Source organism: Columba livia, chromosome 18 (genome assembly GCF_036013475.1).
Source record: "Columba livia isolate bColLiv1 breed racing homer chromosome 18, bColLiv1.pat.W.v2, whole genome shotgun sequence".
Lineage (NCBI taxonomy): Eukaryota > Metazoa > Chordata > Aves > Columbiformes > Columbidae > Columba > Columba livia.
The window spans coordinates 9,269,170-9,286,371 of NC_088619.1; the positions used below are offsets into that span (position 1 = coordinate 9,269,170).

Consider the following 17,202-nt stretch of genomic DNA (forward strand, 5'->3'; position numbering starts at 1 on the left):
GACTGCAAGACTAAGTGACTTCTTACTCTGTTAACATGTCAGCCTCTTACGAGTGGACTCTGTACGCACTGTAGGACAGTCAATTATAATAAGGCCAAATGGTGGTGGCAGAGAATTTGTTGTATAAGACAAATGCCTTGTCTTATATGACACGCAAAGCGATCAGTTCTACTTGCTGTTGACAGCTTCAAACCAGTCCACCACAACACATCACACCCTTTTAGTCCTGCTGAAATATCTGACAGTGTCTGTTGCGTTTTCATCTACAGGCTGAATTTCTGTTCCTGCTAGCAGAGCAGGCCAGTAATGTTTAGTTTCGTTGACTAGCAGCACGTTGTTATTTGAAGTCTGCCTACCATGTAAGAAACACCCCGCTGCTCCTTTCTAGAATATTTATAATCTTAGAAACCAATGAAAAATCCCATGTATAATCTAACTTGTTACCTTTGTGAGTTCAGTGTAGAGAACGAACTTCACACTATTCCAGCGACTGAATATTGACTAAATGGAGACTTCACATATGTCTCTCTCCTGGGACCCAAACTTTGAAAGGCAATAGGAGAAAAGTCTGCTACAGAGCTGTCAGTTCCTTCCTTGGTGTTTATCTCCCTACAGACAAATTTTCTCTGATGAATTAAGCTTCTGCTGTCGTGCAGTGAACTTCCTTGGAGACATCTGGCAGCCATATAGAGCATATTATATTAATAAGTGTATTCAAAGAGTACTGTGTTCATACTCATCAATCTGTCTGATGGGCAAACAGAAACATTCACCACTGCCCCTGTTGGAATCTGTGGTTTTGGTGCCACGTAGCGCCTGCCGCTTAGAGAATGCAGAAACAGTAAGGAAAGGCTTTTCAGAATCTCCGACCGCTCCTCATGGAACACATTTTCTCAAATAGCCAACTGTTGATTTCTGCATTGAACTACAGTGTATGTTTGGAGCATTTCTGCTAACTCTGTTTTTTTGGTCTCTTCTATATAGGAAGAAGGTGTTAGATTTCTACCAGCGCGCCTGCCTCTCAGGATACTGCTCTGCCTTTGCATACAAGCCAATGCATTGTGCCTTGTCCTCCCAGCTCAATGGCAAGTGCATAGAACTGGTGCAGGTCCCTGGGCAGAGCGCGATCTTCACATGCTGTGATCTCCCCGGAACCACCCCCATCAAACAGAGCAGTCGGAGGAATAGCTGGAGCTCAGATGGTACGTGTTTTCTGCACGGTCTATACTCAGATCTGCTGCTGGGCCAGGTGCTTGCTTTCTCATCAGTCTAGAGCTGTAAGAACATTGTTATTCAAAGTAGCAGATGGAAACTGAGAACTAAGGATTACTGAAGTAGATGAATTTCCAGAGGAAGTAGCAGCTGGTAGGTATGTTTCTAGTTAAGTTATTGAAGCTCGCAGATAAATTTTTGTACTTGTGGGAAGTCTATATCTTAAAGCAAACAACTGAGAGTCAAGACTTCTGTGTATTCCAATACTTTGTTCACTGTTTGTCTAATTTTATGGAAATCACATATGCCGAGATTTTCAAATGAATTAAATGTATGGTGGTACGTGACTGTCCTCTGATGGATTCTGTTGCTGTGCTGAGGAACTGTTTCCCACGAGATGAATTGTGCATCTCCTCCAGAACAGCAACGGAAACTGAGAAATAAGCACATGCCATGACGTAACTCCAGGAGGCTTTTTTGGAAAACCAGTCTTAATCTTTCCACCTTGGTTTCTCATTCTGTAAAATGTGAATAATGGGGTTTCCAAAAGCTGAGAGGCAGTTGTGACAGTGTTTTCAAAACACTTTTCAGTCCCACCCGTGGCAAGCTTTGTAACTGCGTGAAGCGTTTCATTATTTGCTTCTTTGCGCTGCATCCACCTCCCCTTCACCACAGGCCGATGGTGAAGCAAACCTGTCACAGAGCCTTTGCAGGCTCTTTGGGAGTGTCTGCAATGTTGCTGGAGGGAACATGATCCAGCTGCTTTGCATCAGCCTCTCGTACTCTGACGCCACGCTGCCTCAGCTAGGCTTACCATGTTGTTTAAGCACAATATGACGTGTTTAAAATGCACATGTGAACATTAGGCAGCAAACATCTTCCACCTTTCTGCCCAGTTCCTTGTGGCTGATCCCTGTCTTCTGTTTTGTCTTTTTCTTTTCCATGCAATTTGTATCCTTGGTCACGTATGTGGGTGTCCTGAAACTGTTTCTGTGATTGGGTATGCTGGGACAAATGGATATCTCCTGATCTTTCCTTCTGCATGTCTGTATCTGCATGTTTCTGGGTATCTGATGCACATGTGACCCCTGTGTCTCAATGTGACTGCGTGTTGTTTGCATGCCTGAAGAAGGGATTGGGGAAGTGATGGAGAAAGAAGACTGTATCCAGGCTCTGAGCGGACAGATCTTCATGGGAATGGTCTCATCCCAGTATCAGGCCCGTCTCGACATTGTCCGCCTCATTGATGGACTGGTCAATGCCTGCATTCGTTTTGTCTACTTCTCCCTAGAAGATGAGCTCAAAAGCAAGGTAAGCTGTCTTTGCTGAACCCCCTGAACCTGCATGTCCCCTGTTTGTCTGGAGAGTTTGGCTCCAGTGCAATCTAAGGTTAATCTGATTCAGCTCACTAATGGGTCCAGAAGGTACCTACACTCCAATATAGCCTTGGTCTGCAACACTCTGGCCTGCACAGCTACACTGAAATCTTCTGTCTGCCCTCCTACAGGTGTTTGCTGAGAAGATGGGTCTTGAGACTGGCTGGAATTGCCACATATCTTTAACGCCCAACGGTGATGTGCCTGGCTCAGAGATCCCTCCCTCTAGCCCCAGCCACGCCGGCTCTCTGCACGATGACCTACATCAGGGTGAGAGAACTGCGCCTAAGCCACTTTGAATGCCACATGTTTCCTGAATGGTTCTTTTAAACCCCTTCATAGGTTCCTGTGTCCTCACCAGACACCTCATCCTTCAGAGCTCTGAGCACAAAACTGGATGGGCCTGAGGTGTGTGTGTGTGAGTGAGAGAGCTGTACACATATAGCCTCTCTACCCAGTCATTAACACAGTTTTTGGAAACAAACATCCTTCTCTGCACCAGCTGCCAAGATTTTACAACTGCTCATTAGTGCTTTTGAGTCTTGCTGAGGCCCTGGTTGAGCCACTGAGAGTCTCTTACCTGTGTGTTACTCTTTTCTCTGACTTCAGGTGGGATTTCTTAACTCTCTTCTTCCCCTAGAAGAAAAAAAGAGAGCAGAACAGTTAAACTATCATGTCTCAAAAGAGCACAGACTGGACTCACAAATCTACCTCTGAGCAGATTAGTCATCTGAAAATACTGCATTTTAGATGACTGAGTGGGATCCAAGTGTTGCGAACCTAGAAAATCAGGCCTCACGTTTCCTGGCTTCTGCAGTGCCACGTGACTATACCATGTGGGTGGCAGAGGCAGGTTTGTGCTTATTGTTTATGCTGTTTCTCTCTGCTCCAGTTTCTCGAGATGATGTGGAGGGGCTTCTGCTGATGGAAGAGGAAGGGCACTCAGATCTCATCAGCTTTCAGCCAACAGACAGCGATATCCCCAGTTTCCTGGAGGACTGTAACAGGGTGAGGCCACCTCTCCCTATACACCTTGTGCTGTCGTCATGTTCAGCACTATCAACTCATTACTCCCAGAGGGAATTCCTCTTTGAAGCCTGACTGACTGGGTTTCTTTGGGACTCCCCATTCCCCCCAGCCCCTTCCAGCTGGGTATCTAGAGCTCAGCAAGTTTGGGATTCTCTCATACAATTACTTTTGCTGAACATTTCTTTTCTCTGGAGTTTAGGAATAGAAATGACCACACGTGGGGTGGTCTTGAGAGCCACATCTGTGCTGGGCAGGGAGTGGGAATGTGGGACAGAAGGAACTTTTTGTCTCCTCCACATATAAGCTATAGCTGGTGCTGCCCATTACTCAGAGTGCAGGACAAGCTCTTCCTGCCTCATAAGGAACTCAGACATGCTCAGCAAAGGTTACAGGAATATCAAAGAGTGATGCAGATTTAAACAACACAAAAAAACCCACAAAACACCAAAACAAAAACAACTATTAGGCCTGTTTATAGAAAGGAAGAACCCTCCCTTTGCTGTGTATTGGTGTGGCTGCAATTGAAATAGGAGATCTAGGTGCTGGGAGACAGCACATATTCTCTGACTATATTCTGCACACAGTCCTTAAAAATTCTCAAGCACTGTTTTATCATGCTGATCTTACACACCTTGAGGGTGAACACGGGCAGCTTGGCGTGTCAGTGTAGAACTTCAACAGAAGACATTCTACAGTGGCTTGGGAAAGCCACCCTCTGTCTTCAAGGATGTCAGTTTGTGTCCGATCTTGAAGGTGCATAATTCTGGGAATCGTAATTCTCGTTTCGACAGTTCCCACTGAGATGCCCCTCCCTCGCACACACTCTCCTGCTTAGTCTTTTCTTTCTCTTTTTCAGGCCAAACTCCCACGGGGGATCCACCAGGTGAGACCTCACCTGCAGAACATTGACAATGTGCCTTTGCTGGTGCCCCTCTTCACAGACTGCACTCCGGAGAGTAAGTGGCACACAGCCTGGCTCTGTCCTGCTCCTCCCCGTTAACACCTTCCTCATCCACTTGCTCTGGCTCATCTGGGTGTGGACATGGGTAAAGGGAAGAGGATTCAGTCCGGAAATCTAGAAGAGCATTTTGATATTATTGTTGCTGTTGCTACCTGTGGGAAGCCAGGCGTCAACTTTGTTTTAATGCAGCTGTTACCTAGCTACAGGATTGGATTAAGAAGACTCCTTTCAATTTGCATTCAGAAGAGACACAAAAGCAAACATCCAAAATGCTACTGCCTTTTATTAAATAAGCATTATCAGTGTGCTAGGAGACTTTAATCTCTGCTTGCAACTCTCGCTGTCTTATATAACTCAGAAATCACTTCCCAGAAGCATTTTCCTCTGGCAGTTGCTATTAACACCTTCTGCTGCTTTGCAGAGTTTTTGATTGTAGAGACCAGGAAGGACAAGATTTCCTTATCTCTCTGAGAGATACGATTTTATTTAAGAAAGGGCCTGAGTGTTCAGCTGGCTAATACCTGTCCAGTCTACATTTTGTACCTCTGGGCACAGTTTACAGAGTGCCGGTGAGAACCAGTCACAGCTCAAACCGCCCAGACATTCAGCACCCAGTAGATTTTCTCTCCCTTTTTGACAGAAGTGACAGTTTCTCACTTCATCTGACCCCTCACTGTGCTGCAGATCCAGATGCACCAGTCATTTAGATAAGTTGCTTACACAGGAATCTGCAGAGAGTGGGTTTGGATTTTCTTTTTTGCCTGGAGCATTCTAGAAAATACATATACACACAGAACACTGTGCACAGAGCTACAGAAGAAAAATCTGATCAAACAGCAGCTTTGATTTAGAGGCCCTGGGAGGATGTTGATAAAAAGATTGATGGAGGCTGGTGGGAGTGCAGGAACAGGGGCTGGTTCTGAGCATGGCCAGACATGGCACTGCTTTTAGAGTGGTTTATTATATTCCCTCTGTTCCTTTAGACTTACAACAGTAGCAATGTGTTCCTGAGCAGAATTTAAAATATTTAAGGTTTGAATTATTGAGGTTTATTTAATTTTTGCTCTCATCTAACAAGGCCATTTGATGCTGAAGCCATCTGTGTTATGTACCCAGGCTATACATACAGCTCTGGTCAGAAAAAGATGTGCTAGAGGTACAGATCTCTGGGTCACAGTTCTGTGAATCACAATTCAATTCCTACAGGAGACAGGGAGCCAGGGCACTTGGGCTGCAATTAATTAGCTATCTAATTGTATACTTTGACTTTGGATCTCACCAGACATGACTGATGAATATCGGTTGGGCTGACTTTAAGAGATCTAATTGCTTGTTATCCAGACTGGAAAGGGTGTGTGACACATTTATCTTTGTGTGCATAATGAAATAACACACTGTTTTTCCTTCTGTCCCTTTGCAGCCATGTGTGAGATGATCAAGATCATGCAGGAGTACGGGGAGGTGACTTGCTGTCTGGGAAGCTCTGCCAACCTGCGGAACAGCTGCCTCTTCCTGCAGAGTGATATCAGGTGGGGCAGGATCCAGTCCTCCAGCTTAGTGAGTGCTCAGCCACAGGTCATACCAGACCTGTGGATCATGCAGGGGGATGCTTGCAGCTGCTTTGTCCATTATTAGCTGTAGTTGTCTCCATATGGGACATTTGGGTGGTATTGGGTGGGTTGATTACTTAGGTCTCTTGACACACAGTGATATTTCTCTCCATCCTTGAAAGGAAGCCATTACTCTTGCATGCTGAACTATTGTGCACCAACTGGCATTACAAATGCTTCTTATTGGGTAAAACAGTCAAAGGGCCCCTCTGAATCAACCAATTTGTTGATATTGAGCCGCAAACCCAAATGTTTGTTATTCTCTGGGAATAACTGCAAGTCTAGGGATATTGATCCTAAACTCATGTCACAGCTCAGGACTTCTCTACCAGCAAGGCAGACAGAGGTGGCACAGCACAACTTTACAAGCTGGGCTGCAATGAAATGTAGTTTTTCCTCTGGGATGAGGACTTTCACTAATGCTGCTGTGCTGTCCTTGTAGTATAGCACTGGACCCTCTCTACCCATCTCGCTGCTCCTGGGAGACTTTTGGCTACACCACCAGCACGACCATGACACACGTCTCTGATGAGCTCACCCCACTGCAGCTCTCAGGGCAGCTCAACAGCCTGCCTTGTTCCATGTCCTTCCGCCAAGAGGAGAGTACCAGCATCATCAGGCTGATAGAGCAGGTAAGCCAGGCCTATCCTCTCTCTAGTACTCACCACACTGCCTGCAGCTCACAAAGAGCAAAGCCAGGAGCTGATGTGAACATCCATATCGAGTTGCCTACAGTAAGCTGCCAGCATTAGCTTTTCTCATGTCTCCTGTCCTTTTGTTCAGGAAGCACAACAGCGATGCTGTTCCTGCCTGGCCTTGCTGGTCCAAAGTGTAGGGGATGGTTTGGGAATGGTGCTTTGTGGCAACAGAACATGAATATTGTTCAACTGGATAAAGTATAAACTTGCACAGATCCCTAGCCAGACAACAATGCAGCACTAAGGAGAAGTGTTAGCCCAGAAAAGCCAGGAGGTTTAAACAAACGTAGCTTTTGGCTAAATTCTGCCTTCACAGCCTCTGCATCTAGACAGGATACCTTCCCCTTTTGCTTACAGTGTGTCCGGATCCTCTCCCCTCCCACTTCCCCTGCAGGCCACATGTTCTGCCCCTGCCTGCCAATAATTGCTCTTGGCCGATAACTGCTCCCATCACAACAAGGGCTCTGAGGGCTTGTGCTTCCTTCCAGGCCAGGCATGCAACGTATGGGATCCGCAAGTGTTTCCTCTTCCTGCTGCAGTGCCAGCTGACCTTGGTTGTCATTCAGGTGAGTCCTGGCCTTCCTAGGAACAGCATTTAGCTCAGAGGACAGGAGTGCTAGCATGGATGTGGGTGGCTGCAGTGGGGTAGCCTCACAAGAGAGGAAGGTGGCCTTCAGTTGGGTTTACACAGCTTAGTTACCAGCTCATCCCAGTGTTTTGGGAGAGGACAGTGGAGTCTTAAATATCTAGATTATCCCAGCACTGCTCATGTTCTTCTCTCTGGATTGTTCCCGTCCAGTTCCTCTCTTGCCTGGTGCAGCTGCCCCCCATCCTCAGCACCACAGATATCGTGTGGCTCTCCTGTTTCTGCTACCCACTGCTCAGGTGAGTCTATGAGACAGGGTGGAATCTTCTGCCTCCCACCCACAGGATGTACGGACCAGTCCCCCAGCCTCACTGTGTCCCTGATAAAAGAAAGCTGACATCAGCCATAGCATGCTAAGGCAGCTGTAAGGTTTACTGCAAGCACCTGCTTTAGCAAGATGCTTGGAAATGCAAGTGGGAGCATTTGTGTACAGCTGTGTTAGTCCTGCATGCAAACTGCTGTTTTCTTGTGGCTTGAACCTCCAGCAGAAAAATAATCTTCTAATCCTGATAATGTTGCACTGCCTGGAGTGTGATGGACAACCTGGAGTGTCAGGCAGAGGCCAGGGTACCATGGGGGGTTTTCCCCATCAGACATGGAGATCACCTCTCTCCCTGTCTGCACCTGCTGTGAATGACACCTTTTACAGCATACGCTTAAGGCAGTAACCAGACAAATGCTCATGCTCCAAGCAGTCCAAGGAGGTTATTTGGGTTCAAATGTTTGACAAATCTAAAAAAGAAATAGCTCTGGTATCTGAAATTGCCACTGAGATTAACTTACCTTTCCGCAGCATCTCACTCCTGGGCAAGCCTCCCCACAGCTCCATCATGACCATGGCAACAGGAAAAAACTTGACTTCCATTCCTAAGAAGGTAAGTGACCCATCAGATCAAAATTGTTCATGTATTTTTCTCTGCTGCTTTGTCCCAGTATTAACGCATAGCTGAGGCGCTGTGTCTTCCCAGCTGCCTTGGTAAACTGATCCATGGCATGAGCTGTGTGATCCAAAAGCCTGTCATGGACAGGAAGGGAATCCCTAGTACCAGCACACCCACAGGGCAGATCCTCAGTGCAGCATCTCATCTGTACCACAGCTTGTCTTTTGCAGCCACTGATTCCTGATGGTTCATGTGGGGGATGCTGGGCCAGTGACATGCCCATGTCATCCGCACACCTCTCCCTTCTTCACAGACTCAGCATTACTTCCTGTTCTGCTTCCTGCTGAAATTCAGCCTGACCATCTGCTCCTGTCTCATCTGCTTTGGGTTCACACTGCACGAGTCCTGCAAAGAGGTGAACGCTACCAGCCTCAATCTCACAGCCTGCTCCTCCATCATGCTGCACAGGTGAGGAACTGAGCCTGGCACACACCCTGTTCACCCCACAGGGCCTGTGACTCTTGCCCTTCCCAGGCAGGGCTGATTCCCCTCTAACAACCTTCAGACTCTTGCATGATCCAGCTATACAGCAGGCTGGGTGCTCTCCCTATAGCCTTGACAATTGCATCTTTGGGGCACTTGTTCACTGTTGCCCCTGGGGACAGCCTGACTCCAAGCTCAGACTTGGTTCTCTCAGCTATCAGAGGAGAACATGGCCCTGATGGGAACAGACCAGACCATAAGTCCTCACTGGTGACTTCTCTCCTGTGTCTTCTCATTTACTAGTAATGCTGATGGTGCTCCTGACTGGTTTGGGACATTTTCCAATGCTCTTCTTGTAGCCCAGAAGCTCACAGCTGGCCTGATTGTTTTACACACAGGTAAGGCCCTGTTCCCAGATCTCCCCTTCCCCACTCTGGGCAAAAACTTGCATCCTTTGCCTCTTTCTTTGCCCCCTATGCCAGAGCACAAACTCCATGGTCAAAGCAGACAGTGCAGTAGCCTATCAGCCCCTTATCTTACTAAACATTGCCCTAACTGATTAAAGGCAGCACATTCAGAGCTGATTCTTCAGCTTTTACCAACCTGGTAAAGTGCTGATTCCAGTCTCCCCAGAAGAGCAGCATCCCTCTTTGCCTTCTTGCAGCATCCTGCAGCTCTCCAAAAGTATTCTGTGCCTCCAAAGTCCTTATATGCCTGCTGTTATTTTATGAAGCACCCCATTTCCTTCACCCAAATAGCACTGGTACAGCTGTGACTCTCTTGGAGCTGGAAGCCTTTTTAAACCCTCTGGAAGGAGGGGGAGCCAGCTCCTGGTTGACCCTCATCACCTGCACGCAATTGCCTGGCAGAGCAGGTCCAGCTGCTCTCTGACAACCTTAAAGAGTCTCTGCTCTCTTTCCACCATGTCATGGGGTGCTGTGCCTTGATGCCAGGCAAAGCATCACATGTTGAGATGTCGGGGGTGTCCAGGCCAACAGAAACACTTCTTAATTTGACAGGCAGCTCTGCTTTGCAGAGAGGTGGTGTGCATTATTGATTTGTGTCCTTCAGACCACTGAGGTTAGGCAGGGCTGCTCTGCCTGGCGGGTGGGAAGTGCAGTTTTGAAGAGCCCAAGCAAGAGCTGAGCAAATGCTGTGTGCTGTGCAGACAGCTCTGGGTCTCTGGCTAAATAGCTTTCTCCAGGCTGGAGTTTGCCACTGGTGCAGGCCTGCAGTGACTCAGAGAAAAGGGCATCTCCCACCTCCCTGCTCCCTAGTTCTGGTCCTTTGCCTGCTCTAGTTTAGTGTGCCAGGCTGCAAACCACCCCTGGGACCCCCACAGTGAGTAAGGCTGTGCTGTATTACTACTGCCTTCCTCACACCCTACGTATCTGGGGACTCAGTGTGGCTGTGGAGTCTGGTCTAAAAGGACCTCAGATTAAAGGTTGGTTTCAGGGACATAAACCCCATATCCTTTTGGAGTAACAGTGGCTGGTGTATATTGTAAAGCATTGTATCTGTGTGTGATGCTAGAGATAACCCCCTCTTCCATCTGTCCCCTTAGTGTTCATATCCATCACCCACGTCCATCGCACCAAGCCGTTGTGGAAGAAGAGCCCCCTCTCCAACCGGTGGTGGACACTCACTGTGGCTGTTGTGTGAGTATCCCCAGCCCTGATGAGGCAATTCCACAGCGCTGGAGGAAGGAGGGCTCTAGACCTGCTCCAGCACCAGTTTGCTGGTGCTGAGGAACATGATAGGACATGGCAATTGTTCTCCACTGCTGAATTGGTGAAAGGTCTCTGTTGTAAACTCAGGAGTGTTACAGGGTCTGAACCCAGATCTACAGATCCTGGGGAAGCTTGTTGGCTCCACTGAGATTTGCTGTGTCTGTTTATGATCTTAGGTTGCTGGGGCAAGTGGCACAGACTGTCCTGGACCTGAAACTCTGGGAAAACCTCAATTCCTCATTGACCTTTAACCACGTTTCCATCTCTCCGGTCTCATGGCTCCTGGGTTTTCTTTCCTTGGTCCTTGTGGTTATCATCAATGAGATTGTCAAGCTGCACGAAATCAGGTACAGGGTAGAGAAAGAGCTGGAGCCTCACTCCAGCCTGGCTTTGAGCTGCAGAAAAATGGTGCACAGGGAACAGGGTGGGGAATAAAAAGGAAAATATGATTGCATTGTGTAAATTACCTGGCTATGGTGTGCAAGCTCACGTTCCACCTCTCAGGGAGGAAGCACAGGGCAGGAAAGAGGGTCAGGGCAGTGATTGGGAGCAGGAAGGGAGGCCAAAATTTCGTTATCTCAAACCAATGAGAGGGAGACAGCCAAGGTCTATGAAATATTAGTATGGAATTGGAGAGGGCTGTTCTCTCCATCTCATCCCATGAGGACAGAGAGGCATTGAATCACAGTGGAGGAAGTACGTCTTCACACAGTGCCTGGACCGTGGGACTCATTTTCACGGGAAGTGGCTGAAGCCAAGAATTAATAGCAGGCAAAGCGACTGGCTGTTCTTTGTAGCACAGGGAGCAGCCAGAGCTGGGAGTTAACGCTAATGAGCATTGATTCAGGAAAGGGGTTGGTGAGGAAAAGCAGCAGGGATGACAGGGAACCTCGATGGGTACACAGCCGCTGTCTCTGTTCATGGGAAGGGCTTCTGGACCTTTTTCTGCTGTGTGTCGTGGCCTTGGAGGTCAGACTTGGCTGGATAGGGTAGGACTGAGACCATGGGTTTCTCTGAATTCGATTCCCCTCCCAGTGTACCACAGGGCTCAGGCCAGGGCTTCCCTGCTTTTTGGAGCTGCACAGCCTTGTTTGCCTTTCACCCCTCCACATGCTGACTCTCTTCTCTCTTCTGCCTTCTCCAGGGTCCGGGTCCGTTACCAAAAGCGACAGAAGTTGCAGTTTGAAACAAAGCTGGGGATGAATTCACCGTTTTAAACCCTCCCAGCTCGAGTTCCCTGGAGCCAGGGCCACAGAGCTGTACGCTGCACTGGGAAAGTGGCTGCACCAATGCCTCGGGGAGTTTTCCCTCGCACATGCAAGCCAGGCAGTCTCCTTGCAAAACTCCATCAACACCTTCCAGGGGGCGGCAGGCAGGGCGCTGCTGTCAGGATCCCCCAGCAGGTATGCAGCCCCTCCCCAGCCTGCTAGGGTGCTCTCAAGAGAGCCTGCAAGCTCTGGAGGCTGTTCAGGCTGCTCTTCCTTTATTTATTTGTTACTAAAGGCTTTTGTTAGGATAATGGTGACACTGAAATGAAGTGACTCCTTCCCTCTGTGTGAGCAGATGGGTTTGCAGGACCTGACAGGAGAATCCAGGCCAGCAGGGGAGACATGGGGCTTCTGAAACAAGAGATTTAAACCCATTTTGTTTTTCCATCTCTGCACATTCTCCTGGATGATGCATGTGTGTGCCTGCCCTCACCTACCTCCCTGTGTCCTGGGGGGAAGGAGCCATCTCTTCTGGATGCCAGACCAAGGCTGGACCAGACCTGCCCTCTAGCGTTGTTGCTTCCACCATATGCCAGCTGTTGAGAGCTTCAAGAGAAGAGGGATGAGACAGGGTTTTAAGAAAAGCTGTCCGTGTTTGACCCGAGGGATCTGGTGCAGAGCGAGGGCAGCTCTGCCTGCTGGGAGTCAGCACGGCTCAGCTTCCTCCTGCCCTGTTGAACCAGCTCTTATCTGCTTTGACAACCCCCAAAGAGGTTTATAACTGTCCTCCTTTTTGTGATTCGAATTGCTGTTCCGCTTCAGTAAAATGCCTGTTTGAGAGGGGCATAGCTAGAGATAAACCCTGAGACCTGCCTATCCTGCTGTGGATGGAGGGGGAAGTCTGTGCAGGCGGGATATCTGTGTCTTGCAGCTGTGACTAACACAGAGCTGGACAGCGGCTCCTTCCCCAGCTCTGGGATTGTGCTGCATCCACTACTTGCTCTCCAAGGCACAGGGAAACCCCCCTCATCATATCTTTCTGTGATAGTGTTTGGAAGTCTCTCTCATCCATGTTGCTGCTTTCACGTCTGTTCCCTGTTTTACTGGAGGTCTCTTCTTCGTTTTGGTGGGGGACGCCTTCCCCTGAGAGCTGCTGCAAACTGTGATTTGCCCCAGTGCGGCACATGTGCTCTCGAGCTTTGAACAGCCCCCTGCTGCACTGGGAACACTGGTGCCGCTGTGGGCTGACGGTCAGGGGCCACACAGGAGCACACGGGCTTGGATACCGGAATATTTGCAGCTCATGGAGATGCTGACTCCCTGCTTAGTTCTAAAAACTGGCCAAAGCAGGTAAATCCTGGCACTATTTTTGCTCCCAATATTAACACACTACAATATAGGGCTCTTACTTCCCCTTTGGCCCCCTAGACTAACAAAGGGGTGCTGGTCCTTCCGTGGCAGGCAGGGAGCTGGCTGGGACCCCCAGCTCTGCCCTGCTGCTCCACCTCGTCTTCCTCACGTTTCAGCAGAACCGGAGCACGCACAGTCCTGTGTGTCTGAGCAATACCCTGCTCCTGCTGTGGCTCTGGCAGGAGAGCAAAGCGGGGGCAGCTCACAGGGGGTTCTAATCTCCGCTGTGGCCAAGCCGAGCTGGAGGCAGAGGCAGCACCGAGCTGCTCGCAGCTCTTCCTGCAGAGGAACCTTCCCCCAGCCCTCAGCTCTTGCCATTAACTGTGGTAGGTAACAAAAGGCAGCAGATACCGGGGCTTCCTGCTGGTTGCACCTTCCTCTGGAGGAGGCACCTCCAAGGTTTCCTTCTCCAGGCGATCACAAATCGTTATTTTCCTGCACCCTCCTTCCCCTGATAAGCTTGGAGGGAGCCAAGGCGGACAAATGAGCCTTTGGATGGTGTTGCCAATGCCACCCTTCCCTCGGCCACTGAGGTGTCCAAGGGTCAGCATGCACGGCTTCAGAGAGAAATTTCCTACATCAAGATGTTTTTAAATGGTGTATATTTTATATTAAATTTTTTTGGGATGTATGTAAAAAATATTTGATTTGTATTAAAACTTGTAAATTGTATTAAAAAAAAAAAAAAAGGAAACAAACCCAGACCCACATGCATCCAGTGTATGAATGGCAATAAATGATTGTCTTGGATAACACCCAGTGAGAGCAGGAGAGCGTTTGCACCCAGCAAAGAGAGGAGGTAAAATTGTGTGTCATAGGGTCCAAGTTACCCATTGTAGGGGAGTTACCTGGCTCACCTGTTGTAGGGACACAGCCTGAGAGCTTGATACTCCTGGGACCTGGATCCTGGCACTTTTTCCTAATTTCTGCTCAGCTTTGGGCAAATCTGTCCAGCTCTGCCTGCTTCTTCCTACAGAACAACAGTCCGGTTCCCTCGCGGTCTCCTGCACCCAGGCGCAGCAAGGTGGTTGTTCAGACACTGCTCCGGCCCTGGCAGGTGTGACAGCGTGAAACCCGCTGGGGGAGAACGCGGTGCTGAGCTGGGACAGGCACCGCGGTGCTGGAGAACAGCAGCGTGGCAAGGTGAGGAGGCCTGGGCTTCTTGTTCTGAGCAAAGCAGGAGCTGGTGTCACCATGGCTGCGCTCTGGTCACCAAGGAGGATGGAGAAGCACTAGCAGGACATCTGTTCCTGATGGCGATGGTCAGGCTAATACTGTTTGTTCCAACTCTTACACCACGTTACTGCCGTGGTGGTAAAACTCAAACTGAACATTAACCCCGCTGGAGGCGACAGCAGGACTCTTACCAGGGCAGATTATCTGAGGAAACCCAGATCTTAAGCACTCGAGGGGCAGGACAAAGCTGATCCACGATGAACTTAGAGCAGGAGACAAGCTTGTGCAATTTGACACGAAGGACACAACTAGGCAAAACTATCAAAAGGGTAAAATATGCCCCACTGTTTAATAGAATTTAGTCTTAATGGATGTTAGTGGAAAACAAAACACATGATTAACACAAACAGAGCAGATGGTTTAAAATCTGTTGTCAGTCTGGTGATTACACGGGCTATTTTTTCCCCTCACTGTCTTGCTGCATGGAGCAGGTGCAGCCGGGGTCAGTTAGTCCCACTTGCAGTGTACATAACTTACACTCCGTACAGTAGCTTCAAAATAGAGATCTAGACCTTAAAAAATAGTCATTCTTCTGCAAAATCAAATGTTAAGTTCCCTTATTGACAACGAGAGCAGCGTGGTGCTGCCCTCAGGTGGCTCAGACAGCGACAGCTCCACCCCAGTGTCCTCTTCCCTGACCCTAGAGTACAAGACTTGCAGTTCTGGTTAGTAAATATATATATAATAAATCACATTTAAAATATATACATTGGCGTTTTAAAAAAAACAAAAACATTTACAGTTTATCAACACTGGAAAAAAATAATCGGGCTTGTCCCAGGTTGACTCATGAGAGTAAAAAAATCAGTTTTAAAAGGTTTCTGCAAACCTTTTGATAAAGTGCCACTGGTTGTAGCTATTTAAAAACAATCGGGTCCACGACGTAGCACTTGCCTGTCAGACACGGTCACTTAAATACACTCAATGTGACAGATAAATCAGAGCAACCAACTACCTGGGAGAGAAGGGTCTTAACCACCTCAAACTGACCTCAAGTCCCCACCAATGATATGATTTCTTTTTTTCAGGGTTTTTCAATGTATTTCAGCCCCAGAGCTCACAGGGGCTGCTCCCCGTGGGGACGAGGGGCTGCAGAGCTGATCCCATCGCAAACTCCCAAAAAGGCTGGGAAACAACCACCTCTTCGGCCACCTTCTCCCTCTCCAGTTTGCATTGGCGATTCTTTTAAAAGGGGGGAATACGTGGATTTTTTTTTTTCCATTTGTTTGGAATTTTTGTAGCAAATGGCACTTCAGCACAATCTTAGGTTCCCTTCTGGTGCTCCGATGCTTTCATGTGCTTGGCATGCCGAGCGCAAGCCAAGTTCGGGGCTCTTAGACATATTTAGACATGCACTACTGAACAGATCCTGCTAGAGACATCTGTCTTGGAGCTATGCAGCCGTTCCTACCGCTTGGATGAGACGAGCCATCGCTGCCGTTCCCCGGCCACGGGGCTGCGACCGCGCGGGAGCCGCTGCCGAGCTGAACTCCCCGGTGCGCGCGGGGTCACCGCTCCCGCGGGGCTGCACAGAAACATCTCACAGATTCCCAAACGCCGCTACTGTTCAACAACCCTCACGGCGGAGTTTGTGCCAGCAGCTCCCCGCAGGGAGCACGACTGGGAAAACGGACCGTTTTCTCCCCAAAAAAAGGGATGGGGTGTCGGGGAAGCGCTAACCATGCTGCTACCTCACCCTGGCAGCAGCGGGGCGGAGGTTTGCGTCGGCACGGTGTCGGCAGAGGGCAGCCTGCATTTAGCAGCACGATCCAGGCGGACTGGCACAAACGCACGGGCCTTCGGCACTGCCGTCACCATCCTCACGGCCCCAGGAAGGGGCAGGGAGATCTCCGTGTCCGGCAGAGCGTCCGCTGCTCCGCAGGCTGTGCCAGCCCCGTCTCGAGGGGTTCGCGGGTCCCACCGGAGGGATTTCCATCCACTTAGATTACACGCCGCCCTGACGCTGACGCATTTGGAAAAGCAACAAATAAAGCAGGAAGGTTCCTTCTCGCTCTGCAAGCTGCCAAATTGCGACAAGCCCTGTCTTCTTTTAGCTGCTGTCAGGCCTTGCTGGGGTTGGGATCTGCTCAGTAAATAGCCAGCTCGGTGGCGGCTGCCTGGGGAGGTCTCTCTTTTGACACATTGTTGGCAGGGGATAAATAATGAGAGGCAAGACTCAGCAATGCAGCGTGGAAGGAGAAAGGTCCCTTGTGGAGGCTCCTTGGCTCTGTGCAAGGATGTGAGGGCTTCTCCGAGGCCCCCAGGACCGCGTGTGCAGCCCCTCTGTGCTCTCCTCCTGCTGCCAGTCTGGTGGGAAAGGCCTGACCCCCTCGGAAACCGGCCCGCGGCCGCGCCGGCACGTGTGGCACAGAGCTGGGTGGGCAGAGGGGCGGCTGCATTCCCAGCGTGGCGCAGAGTGCTGGGATGGAGGTGGCCGGGGAGACCCGAAGGCACCACTCGGTGCCGGGTCCGCTCTCCCCCCGTCTGGAGGGCACTGGCGCAGCAGCCGGAGGTGAGGAGGGGAAGGAGGGAGCAAGTCTCAGTCCAGCATCGCGTCCAGCTGGTCGGCCAGGTCATCGAACATGTTGCTGATGTCTTCCAGGATGTTCTTGGCTGAGTGCACGGCCCTGGGGTGGCTGGAGAGGAAAGGGACAGAGTCAGAACATCGCTCAACGGCCTCAGGTGCTGATGGGGTGGGGTTGGCCAGGCTGGACACAACCCT

At 49.6% G+C, this 17,202-nt stretch overlaps 2 protein-coding genes across 14 annotated transcripts in view; one reads left to right on the plus strand and one right to left on the minus strand.

Moving 5' to 3' along the window:
* Positions 1 to 13,946, plus strand: part of TMEM94 (transmembrane protein 94) — a 45,591-nt gene extending 31,645 nt beyond the window's left edge. For all 4 annotated transcript variants that reach the window (XM_065034038.1, XM_065034040.1, XM_065034037.1 and 1 more), the window contains 15 exons: positions 985 to 1,202; positions 2,342 to 2,523; positions 2,720 to 2,858; positions 3,481 to 3,596; positions 4,474 to 4,573; positions 5,999 to 6,107; positions 6,631 to 6,820; positions 7,375 to 7,452; positions 7,686 to 7,771; positions 8,326 to 8,407; positions 8,727 to 8,881; positions 9,200 to 9,294; positions 10,461 to 10,554; positions 10,803 to 10,973; positions 11,771 to 13,946. In XM_065034038.1, the coding sequence (XP_064890110.1) occupies positions 985 to 1,202; positions 2,342 to 2,523; positions 2,720 to 2,858; positions 3,481 to 3,596; positions 4,474 to 4,573; positions 5,999 to 6,107; positions 6,631 to 6,820; positions 7,375 to 7,452; positions 7,686 to 7,771; positions 8,326 to 8,407; positions 8,727 to 8,881; positions 9,200 to 9,294; positions 10,461 to 10,554; positions 10,803 to 10,973; positions 11,771 to 11,843 (1,888 nt within the window). In that variant the 3' untranslated portion in view covers positions 11,844 to 13,946. The remainder of the gene's footprint in view (positions 1 to 984; positions 1,203 to 2,341; positions 2,524 to 2,719; positions 2,859 to 3,480; positions 3,597 to 4,473; positions 4,574 to 5,998; positions 6,108 to 6,630; positions 6,821 to 7,374; positions 7,453 to 7,685; positions 7,772 to 8,325; positions 8,408 to 8,726; positions 8,882 to 9,199; positions 9,295 to 10,460; positions 10,555 to 10,802; positions 10,974 to 11,770) is intronic.
* A 793-nt stretch (positions 13,947 to 14,739) lies between these two features.
* The window catches only part of CASKIN2 (CASK interacting protein 2), a 77,589-nt gene continuing 75,126 nt past the window's right edge, over positions 14,740 to 17,202 (minus strand). For all 10 annotated transcript variants that reach the window (XM_065034028.1, XM_065034027.1, XM_065034031.1 and 7 more), the window contains one exon: positions 14,740 to 17,116. In XM_065034028.1, coding sequence (XP_064890100.1) covers positions 17,020 to 17,116 — 97 coding nt within the window. In that variant the 3' untranslated portion in view covers positions 14,740 to 17,019. The remainder of the gene's footprint in view (positions 17,117 to 17,202) is intronic.